The following is an 11,260-nucleotide window of genomic DNA, read 5'->3' on the forward strand; positions in this document are numbered from 1 at the left end:
TGAGGCTGTCGATTCTCCAAATGTTGACAGTGATGTCACATAAGTCATTGCCAATCCAAGCTATCAACAAACATGGTCTCGATCTTGATCCTATTCGGTGAAGGGTGTATAAAATGGTTGTCTTGATTTTTTATTTATTTATTTTTTTTCCAAAGAAAAGACAATGAAGGCTGCACGAGCTCCCATGCATGTGAAAGATTTTTTTTAATCACGGGCTCTACATGCTCCTTAAGATGTTTGCATGTGTTTAAAAAATAGAGAATATAATCTTTACTAAATAATTAATTGTATTATGATTTGATAAACCAATTGCAACTTTACATAATAAGTCATAGCTGTTATAAATTGAAAGAATTGTACATCACATCATTATTGAATGTATTATTGTGTGCTACAAATAGAAAAGAATTTGAATAGTTAGACGAACTTAAAGAATTGTACATGAGCTATTGAATTAGTGACAAAGTCTTATTCTAATAAGAATTAATTGTCACCACTCAGTACTACGGTTTAGTGGTATTCCTTTTTGCTTGGAACTGAGAGGTCTTAGGTTCGAATCTCAATGGTGAATTCTATACAAAATTAGGTTGCCCATTATGTGGCTTTTGCCAAACTCCCCCTCCTCTTAGTGTAAAAAAAAAAAAGAATTAATTGTCTCTACTTTCTTCTTTGAAGTACTAAACAAAGTCAAATAATACAGTAGTTCTAGTAACTCTTTCTTGATCAAAAAGCAATGTCTTGCACCTATTTTTCAAACACTCAAGCCTTCATAATTGCTTCTGCTCAATGAACATGAAAATGGATAAACAAAATCAATGATGCAAATAATCGATTAGTAAAAAGCAACTATATAGTACTTAGAGGATGAAAGCTGTCAACGAATTCAGAGGTTGTTGCCAATGAGGAAGGATTTGATTTGCCGGAGCTAGGAAAGGTAGTTGTGTTCGTCTAGCTTGAGAAGTTCTCGGGCGTTGAGAGAGGGAGAGGTGAGGGAAATAGAGGAAACAACGGCAGAAGTATGGGAGGAAGGAGAAGCCATGATGGCTGACAGAGAGGATAAAAAAGACTCTGTGAGAAGGAAAGAATGAATGATATAATGGAGAATTATGAACACTTGATGATAGAGTTTACAATCCTAGGTTATATATAGTGATGATTATCTGTATCTAGTCTACTACTTAATTATGCTATTATCTATAATTAGGCTAATGATAATTACAAGTGCAGAAAACCATGGTGGAGAAATCAAGGTGATGAATCTTGACTGGTTTCTCTAACACTTACCATGTTGGATGAATGAAGTTGTGAAAATGAATCGACTAGTGAAGGTGGAAGGATCAAGGATGATGGTCATCTCTAACAGTCTATGACCAAGAACTATCAAAAGCAGCTGAAGTAATGGCATGAGAAAACTCATGGAAATTGATTCTTCCATCCCCATCCGTATCAGTTTCATTAATAATCCTTATCAACTCCTCTGCCATAAGAGCATGACCCAGTTTCACCATGGAGTGTGCCAGCTCAGCTATTGTGATGAATCCATTGCCGTGCATATCAAACATCTAAAATAATTGTCTCAGTTGATCGTTTGTGTAAGGAGACTTGGTCGATAGAAGCTCTAGTGCTACCAACCCTATGAATTCTGAAAACTTCACGAGGCCATTACTGTTTATGTCTGCCTTATGGATCAAGGCATCGACCAATGAGCGGAGAAGCAAACCCAGTATCAGCTGTGCTAGGCTTCCATTGTTGTTTCGATCAAACGGCCAGAATATTTAACGTAGGTCTGCGATTTTGTCGTAGTCCAGCTTCACTGGCTGCTCATTACCAACTACTCAAGTTCGAGTCCCCCTTCACCTGTAGTTTAGATGAATTTAGCGTACAATATCACTTGTATAAGAAACAATGCAGATCCAAATGAGATAAAATGAAATTGCAGCTCTTTCGATTTGAATCTAAATCGAAGAAAATGATGATGATGTGTTATTGAATTCACACTGTTGGGATTGTGGTTGTGATGATTTGTGTGAAGATTGGATCCAACATCTCTTTGAATGTCGAAATTTTTCTCCTTCTTTTTCAATGGAATCAATTATTGATCTCGACTCAGAGTCTTGACCCAAATATCGAATCAGATTCTAATATATGATCACCCACAATCAATTAGTAACACAAGAAACACAAGGCACAAATCATAATTTGATCAAAATTTACAAATAAATATATGAAGAAAGAAAGTGGTGAAAATGCGGGAATTACGCACTCGCGCAAGTCAATGGTAGTGTTAATGGTGGTGATAAGTGTTAATGGCGGTGCTCAGTGACAGAGATCAAGTTATTCTTTCCAAAAGTGTTTTTCTCTATCTATGATTGAAGTATAGTTGTAGATATGAAACTTGCTGCAATTTTTAAGGCATGAAGCCCTTAGTTATTGAATTCTTGAAGATTATTGAAAATTTTGGCACGAAGCTATATAAATTGTTGTTGTGATAAGTTTTCTATATATGGATTGTTAAAATTGGTGATTGCAAGAAGCAATTAAGCACGAAGCTTATTGAAATTGTTAAAATCTTGAAATTTGATAAAATTAGGGCAAAAACACTTTTGTTTGAAGATTTTCGAGCACGAAGCTCTCTGATTTGTTGCAGATTGTGAGTTGTTGTGTGGCACAAAGCCTGTTACTGTAAAATTGTTTCTCTGATTCAGCATTATATTGTACTTGTTGATATGGTGTATACACCTTTGAAGAATGATGGATTACTTAGAATGCTTACTCTGTGTTTACAAGAAGATAACTTTGCTAAGTGGTCTTTTCAGTTTTATTCTGTGTTAGAAGGATATGATTTGTTTGATTACTTTGATGGTACAAATGTATATCCTCCTAAATATGTGATTTCACTTGATGTTGGTGTTACTAAGGATATTATTGATGCATATAGACAGTGGATTAAGACAGACAAGGTTTTACTAAGTCTTCTACTTGCAATATTGGGAGATGAGGCTATTGAATATGTAGTTGGGAGTAAAACAGCTTATGAAGCATGGACACATTTGTATGATTGATATGTTACTGTCTCCAGGGCAAGAATTAATCATCTGAAAATTGAACTTCATACCATCAAAAAGGGGACTGATTCTATTGAAAATTATCTTCTCAGACTCAAGCATCTTAAATATAAGTCACTTGCTGCAGGAGAAAGAATTTCTGAGAATGATTTGATTGTGGTTGCATGAGCTGGATTACCTGCATAATATAATATGATTAGAACTGTCATTGTGGCTCGGGAATCACCTATTACTCTTAAGGAGTTTTGTGCACAGTTGCTAAGTTCTGAGAGGACTGCAAAAGAGTTACCTTATTCTATTCAGTTTCCAATGTCAGGTATGTATTGTGAAAGGGAGTCTTCCAACAATGGAAATCAAAGACATTTATATCAGGGTGAGTCATCCAACACTGGAGCAAAAAGACAAGTACATTAGGGAGGTCCTTTAACTCAGAATGGTTTTAACTTCAATGGTAGTGCTGGCTTTGTTGGTTAGTATCAAAGATCTCCAGGTACAAGTACAATGGCATTGCTGGGAATAATTACAATGGCAATGTAGGTGGAAATCAAAATTTTGGGGGGTTTTAATGGTCCAAGAAACAGTTATAGACCTTGGAACAATGCAGGGTATAATAGTGGCAATCGAAACAATGGAGGCTTTTCTGGTTCCTCAGGTAATTATCAATCTAAGAATGGTTCATCTGGTGGAGGTTCTTCTAGTAATTTTTGGTCTAACTTGAATGGCAATAATGGTCAAAGATCTAATGTCATACTTGAGTGTCAAATTTGCAGCAAACGTGAACACACTGCACCAAACTGTTTTTACATAAATGAGCAACAACCTGTCTATGGTGGTTCAATTCTAGAGTGTCAGATTTGTGGAAAATGAAGTCATGTAGCACTTAATTGTTATAATAGGAGTAACTATGCTTTCCAAGGAGCTAATCCACCTCCATTACTCACTGCCATGAATGCAAGTGCATCTTCTAATTTTGATGCTAATCAAGCTTGGATCATTTACACAGGTGCTACACACCATATGACAGGAGATATGGCAGACTTAAACTTGGTCACTCCTTTTAAGGGAGATCAAAAGACCATAATGGGAAATGGAGAGCGTCTTCCAGTGAAAAATACTAGTTTAAATTTTATTTCCACTACTTTAAAACCATTGCATTTGTTAACTGTCTTACATGTTCCTCATTTATCTGCAAGTTTATTGTCAGTTTATACATTATGCAAAGATAATAATTGTTATGTCATCCTTAATGAATTTGGCTTTTAGGTGCAGGACAAGGCAACAAAGACAATATTAATGAGAGGAAGGAGTAATGGGGGCTTGTATTACATTCCAAAACAGCTGTTTTTCAACTATAATAAGTTGTTGCGGACACCACCAATTGCTTTTCTTGGGCAAGTAATCAAGGCTTCAATGCGGCATCATAGACTAGGTCATCCTAGTAATGAGATCTTACATAGTATGCTTTCTGTATCCAAGATTTCTTATAAAGCTGATGTACAGAAACATGTATGCAAGTTCTGTCTCAGTGGCAAGATGTCTAGACAAATGTTTTCTTCTAGTTCACATGTGTCTGTAAAACCCTTTAAAAGGATAAGTAGTGATGTTTTGGGGCCATCACCAGTTGTATCACTTGAAGGATATAAATACTATATTAGTTTCATTGATGAATTTTCCAAATTTACATGGATTTTTTCATTGTGCTATAAATCTCAAGTTCAGTTTGTTTTCGAGCAATTTCATGCTTTCATTGAGAACCATTTTCAAGCAAATGTGAAGTATTTTCAATCAGATGGTGGTGGTGAGTACATGAGTTTGAATTTCAAGAATTTTCTTGCTTCCAATGGTATTCTACACTTAGTCTCTTGCCCTTATACTCCTCAGCAAAATTGAGTGGCTAAGAGGAAACATAGACATGTTATAGAGACTGTTGTTACTTTGTTGTCTACTGCCCATTTGCCACATAATTTTTTGACTTATGTTGTTTCTCATGCTGTGTTTCTCATCAATAAAATGCCTTGTAAAGGTTTTGGTATGCAGTCTCCATTTCTTAAGTTGTTTAGGAGTCTGCAATATATTCACAAGAGATTACTTCTTCAAGAAATCTGAATAATGGTTTTGATACTAGTTCTTCACTACAAACCTCCCCATAACATACTTCCTCTCAAAGCTCACATATTTTGTTGCCTGTCTAAAGTCTTGCACACCTTGAGGTACATCTTTCTCCTAATAATAGTAATGCTCATGTTTTCACTTATGCTAATTCTGCTGCTTCTATTTCTCCAATAATTGCATCTCATCATCCTATGCAAACAAGACTTAAGTCAGGTGCCATTGTAAGGAAAGATTATAACTCTTTTGTTGCTACAACTTCTAATTTTTCTTAGTTATCTGCCAATACTTCATCTGATATTGCTTTTAAGGGTTATACTGTTGTTTTAAGTATTTAAGATTCTGTGGAGCCTACTTCCTTTAGATCAGCTGTTATTCATGATCATTGGAGGAATTCAATGGTTAAAGAGTTTACTGCATTGCAGAAGTAAGGTACTTGGGAATTAGTTCTACCACCTACTAACAGGAATATCATTGGTAGTAAGTGGGTTTACAAAGTCAAAAAGGATCAACATGGAAACATTTCTAGGTATAAGGCTTGCTTAGTTGCTCAAGGTTATAGTAGGAGCATAGGTTGGATTATGATGATATTTTTAGCCCAGTGGTAAGACACACAATAGTTCGAATTGTTCTGGCTATTGTTGCATCAAAGAATTGGCCATTAAGACTATTAGATGTCAAAAACTCTTTTCTTCATGGAGATTTACGAGAAGAAGTGTTTATGAAGCAGCCTCAGGGTTTCCAAGATTCAGTTCATTCTCAGTATGTTTGTAAGCTTGTGAAGTCTCTCTATGGACTTAAACAAGCTCCAAGAACTTGGAATGCTAAATTCACTAATTATTTGCCAAATTTAGGCTTTGTGGTTTCTGATTCAGACATTAGCTTGTTTGTCAAGGCTCAGGATAGTGAAGTTGCTATTCTACTTCTCTATTTTGATGATATTATCATCACTAGATCAAATACTGGTTTAGTACAGAAGGTGATAAATTGGGTGAAGTTTTTGATATGAAGGACATGGGTCCTTTAACTTTCTTTCTAGGTCTTCAGATCACTTACAAGAATAATAGGGATCTATTCATTTCTCAATCAAGGTATGTGAAGGATTTACTGAAGAAAGCATCTATGGAGTCATGTAAACCATGTTCTACTCCCTGCAAACCACACTCAGCTTTTGAAGGATGAAGGGATACCTTTGGCTGACCCTACTATGTTTAGAAGTTTGGTAGGTGCTCTTCAGTACCTTACCTTCACTAGACTTGATATAGCCTATTTAGTTAACTATGCTTGCTAATTTATGACTACTCCTACATGTACACATTTTTGTTTGGTGAAAAGAATCTTAAGGTACTTACAGGGAACATTGTAGTGTGGTATTACATTCTATGTTGCAGACTCTACGGACTTAACAGCATATAGTGATGCTAATTAGGCCTCTGATATCAATACCAGGAGGTTAACCATAGGTTATGTTGTCTTCTTAGGCCAAAATCCAGTGTCCTGGCAATCGAAGAAACAAGGGAGTGTTTAATTCTCAAGGATTTGCATGTTTTCTTGCCTTCTCCTCCAATCTTACACTATGATAATGTTTCTACTTTAGCTTTGTGCTCTAATCCTATGTTTCATACCAGGATCAACCACCTTGATATGGATTTTCATTTCGTTCGTGAACGGGTTCAGATATGCGATTTACTATTTGAATATATTTCTACTTCAAATCAGGTTGCAGATGTCTTGACTAAAGGCTTACATGGTCCACTGTTCTTGCAACATTGTTTCGATCTCAAGCTGGGGTTCTCTAGTTGAGATTGAGGGAGAGTATTAAGTGTACGAATGTAATTAAACATTTGTCATAATCTTGGATGTACATGTGTCACAATCTTGTATCTTTTGGTAGTTAGAAGATTACTTAGTCATTAAGTTTTCTAGTTACTATAGTTAGAGAGATAACAGTTGTAATCTACTTTTCACAAAGTAATGAAAACAGTCTATACACTTTATCTCTATAAACCTTTCTCTCAGTTTCCTCTTTGCTTAATCTTCCGCTGGTTTGATAAGAGGATTTATTTATTATATTTACATATTTGATACGAATAAAAATCCCCGAACAAAATAGCTCACTATATTTTTTTTGCTTCTCCTTGTTAGTCAAGGACTCAAGCTATTCCTTATTGCGTTTTTATCCTTGGCCTCTCAGCAATGCAAACTGGAAGCGGAAGCTACAAAATACGGATACATTTTCATTTCTGAAAAATATTCTAGTATACAACATAAATATACCATCATTTTCCTTTCGTACACGAATTAGACAAAAAAAAAGTGACTACGTATATGACCTCGTATCCATGACACAACCGAACTGAATGTACCACGTTACTGATATAAAAGCACGCTCCCTTCTCTAGCAAGCACAAAAAGACCACCATCCCCCCTTGAGATCCGGAGATCCTCATCAAGGTATGTAATAACAAGCCAAGACTTCGTCCGCTCACCTGGAATGGAAACCTTAAGCGGTGGCTGACCAGAAATAGTCCTAGAGATACCTGCAACGGCGTCCTGCAAAGGACTGAGAGTTTGCTGGACGGGCGATAAATTGACTTTCTGCCCAAATACATCCACTTCTTGCGGGAGATCAATGCTTGATTTAATCTCTGGAGGCTGAAAGCTGCCTTCCTTGAATTCAACCTGAGTATGTACAGAAGTAAACTAGTAAGGTTCTGGTACACATCTACCCATGTAATAACTTGATGTTATTCAGTCTGATTTCGAGTGCAAGTGATACCTGGATTCTTAAAGGACTTCTAACTTCAAAACTAGCAGATGCACTGAATGAGAAACTAGCGAAAGGGCTGGACAACGTGGTGGAGTTCAAAATAGTCAAGCTGCTTGTGTTGATCGCTTGGGTTATTTTATTTACCTTCAAAAAAGGTGTACTACCTGTTGCCAGAAGTGGCAACAGCTCGGAAGATGCAGTGTACCTGATTTATAGCGATGAAAACAGATAAACAAGATCAAAGAAATAGAAACTCTCTGTTTTATGCTAAAGTACTACTTCAGATGAACAGGGAATTACATTGCTCCATGATTTGAAGGGTAAAAGAGAAATAGAAAACCATGAACCATTCAATCTTTCAATCTTTCAAAAGGACAATCATCAAATTGTTTCTAGACATCAAGGTGAAAAGCAACTAGTTATAGAAATGTTTCCATCAATGGTAACACATAGTTTGAGATACATTTGGTAGCTACCACGTGTAAATACGTCAGCTTCCAACTAGCTTGTCCACTGACTCTTGGTTCAGTTTTGGATACACGCAAGGCTGTTACGGCCATCCAAAACAGAAAAAAATTGAAGTTGAAAAGGGTAATAATGAAATCTTAAAGTTGTAACTTCACTTAATATTTAAAAGAGATGAAAGATTAAGGACAACAAACTGACACAAATGTCTTTATATATACATATATTTCACATGAAAAACGTTAAACTGGAATTCAGTTAGAAAAGTGGAAGACCAAAAACAAGAAAATAAATAGAGTTAAAGCACATTACAATACACATTTGAAGAGTAACCCTACCATGCCACAACTTTGGACATCATTTGAAAGGTTCAATTGGTGGAAGAGAGCATCACAAAAATCAGAAACCTTCTTTAAGAGCAAACTAGTACTTAAACCAACAACCTCAGGGGAGCACGACTATTATTTATTAAAAAAAAAACAACTTGGATGATTCCTCCCTCCATACCAATAAGATTAGAGAGGAAAGGTCAATAACAATAGCATAGTCAATCAAATGAAGAAAGTTGAATGAACAATAGCATAGTCAATCCAACGTTTTGTAAAGAGATGCAACGACCAAGGACTTTCGTGCCTAATTTCTTTGATCCCAATGCGGAAACCACCAAATCACAAACTAAAAGATCAGCAACTCAAATTGTTGCGACACCTATAAGAAACACAATTTCAATATGATTTTCAATTCCAACCGAAAACCCAATCAGCATGGTGAAAAACAGTACAAAAGAGAAGCACGTTCTATTACTGTATTAAAATGTAAATTTGAAATAAACATAAGATAATCAGTTCCAACTCCAATGCCTACATGTCAAGTGTGTAAAATGTTTTATGAAAACTTATGCAGGTAACGATCAGCCTAACAAATTTATAGCATGCATGATCATATTTTTAGCTTAACCAAACTATGACATGATGGAGACATTGACTAATAATGATGACTAATCAGCTATTGTTCACTCTTCTATCCACATTTGCCAACAGCCCTAACCATTTTACTTCATCTTGCCTATCCACATACACCAACAGCCCACTTCTTATACACTCCTGTGACTGCACCCCTCTTTTCTTTACAAATTTTATTTAATTCATTTTTAAAATGACTTCAAATTTCCATAAGAAAACTCTGGATATGTCAAATGCCACTTTTATCGAAATGCACATGTCATCTCATATTTAAAGAAGAACAAGTATTTGTATCACCGCCAGGCGGTAAGCACCACCACACATTGGTTGCCGTTACATGAGTATAACACAAATCTCGAAATTTAAGTCATCTAACAACAATCAATGCGACCACCACTTAAAGGTGGTAAGCAAAAGTACATTGGTCATAAGAAATGCTTTTCTTTGTTAAACATGTTTCACTAATCTTTCCAAAACGACTTCAAATTTGTATAACGAACTCTGTATGAGTCAAATGGCAATTTGCCCACAGCAAATTTCATCTCATTTCTAAAGAATTGTGTTATTGAGTTCAAAAATGTCATTTGAAAATTAAAATCCATCTAAGTGCCTGTAATTTTAGTTCTATGCGTGCACTAATAGTATAACACAAAAATTGAACTTACAGCAAAACCCAGTTGCCATCAAGGAGGCCCAGATTCTCCGTCGGAGCCGGGTTGGGATTTGCCGCCTCCAACTGGCTTACGAACTCCATAACCTCCGCTCTCACCTCAGACCCAGCCCGAAACCCGAATTCAGTCCCATAAACCGTGTCTACCAAACCCCTCTTGAGCTCAGTAAGCTTAGTGTCCACCTTCTCCTCAATCGCAACCTCAGATTTGGCTGCACTTCCATTCCCAACTTCTACAACCTCATCTCCTCCGCCTCCCCACTCGTCCTCGTTCTGCGGAGGGTCCGATTCGGAGATTTTGGACAGCGGCTCCGGCTCGGGGTCGGTCTTCTCGCCCCACTCGTCGGTGATATTGGTGGGGCGGTCGCCATCGGCGGGGGTGTCGTCGGAGAGAGAGGAACGTAGGCGGAGGGAGGGGAGCTTGGGTTTAGGGTTTGGGGAGAGGAGAGAGAGAGATTGAGAATTAAGGGTTGGAAATGAGGATGGGGAATTGACGAGGGTTTTGGAGAGGAGAGAGGAGTGTGAGGTGAAGATCAGAGAGAGAGCCATTTCTTTTTCTCCTTTCTTTTTCTCTTTCAAGTATTTTGGGTTTTTTTATTTGGACTACGATCTCTGCAGTTTTATGCAACACGTCATCTGCTATTTAAACCTTACAATTTTACAAACAAATATTGTTGGATCCACTCTTTTTATATATTTTTAGCATTCGCCGTTCAATTTTAACTCAATTTAAGCAATGATTTCTTCATTAAAAATTCATGATCATCCGTTTCCTAACTCATCAAAATGTGCATTTATAATCTTTCTCGTCAACTCCATTAGAACTTTCGTCAAAATGAGTTACTATGTATATGAGACTAAATCAAATGGCAAATATGATAAACTAAATGAGAAAATTGTAAAAATGGTTCATTAACTTTAACCTAATTGGAGAAGTCACTCAACTTTAACCAACTAGAGAAATGGTCTCTTAATTTTAACCCAATTGAAACAATGGACACTCAATTTTAACCCAATTGTGGCAATGATTCTTTCAACATGACTCATTTTAACAGAATTTCTGACGGAGTTGACGAAAAAGACCATATAACTGGACGTTTTGAGAAGTTAAAAAACCAATGGTTGTGAATTTTTAATTAAGGGATCATTGTATTAATTGGATTAATGTTGAAAGATTATTGCTACAATTTTTTCTTTATTTATTGAACAGAGACAGAAG

General features: G+C 36.4%; 1 protein-coding gene and 1 pseudogene across 1 annotated transcript; both read right to left on the bottom strand.

Annotated features, from left to right (window-relative positions):
* Window positions 1-1,364: 1,364 nt before the first annotated feature.
* LOC103940774 lies at window positions 1,365-3,274 on the bottom strand (annotated as a pseudogene).
* A 4,002-nt stretch (window positions 3,275-7,276) lies between these two features.
* LOC103940771 (plastoglobulin-1, chloroplastic) lies at window positions 7,277-10,639 on the bottom strand. Its single transcript, XM_009350948.3, has 3 exons — window positions 10,037-10,639; window positions 7,954-8,149; window positions 7,277-7,856 (listed from the first exon to the last, which is right to left on the bottom strand). Exons 1-3 carry the CDS (start codon window positions 10,588-10,590, stop codon window positions 7,545-7,547), a joined length of 1,062 nt encoding a protein of 353 aa, XP_009349223.2. The 5' UTR covers window positions 10,591-10,639; the 3' UTR covers window positions 7,277-7,544.
* Between the last annotated feature and the right edge of the window lie 621 nt (window positions 10,640-11,260).

This window comes from the organism of the source record quoted next, unplaced genomic scaffold (assembly GCF_019419815.1).
Source record: "Pyrus x bretschneideri cultivar Hongxiangsu unplaced genomic scaffold, Pyrus_bretschneideri_v1 Contig69, whole genome shotgun sequence".
Lineage (NCBI taxonomy): Eukaryota > Viridiplantae > Streptophyta > Magnoliopsida > Rosales > Rosaceae > Pyrus > Pyrus x bretschneideri.

Excerpts from the sequence above, each read along its gene's own strand:
- LOC103940771 (XM_009350948.3), bottom strand. The coding sequence starts at position 10,590 with ATGGCTCTCTCTCTGATCTTCACCTCACACTCCTCTCTCCTCTCCAAA. Across the intron at positions 8,150-10,036 it reads GATGGCAACTGGGTTTTGCT|GTACACTGCATCTTCCGAGC; the intron begins GTAAGTTCAATT and ends GCTATAAATCAG. Across the intron at positions 7,857-7,953 it reads GAAGTCCTTTAAGAATCCAG|GTTGAATTCAAGGAAGGCAG; the intron begins GTATCACTTGCA and ends GTACATACTCAG.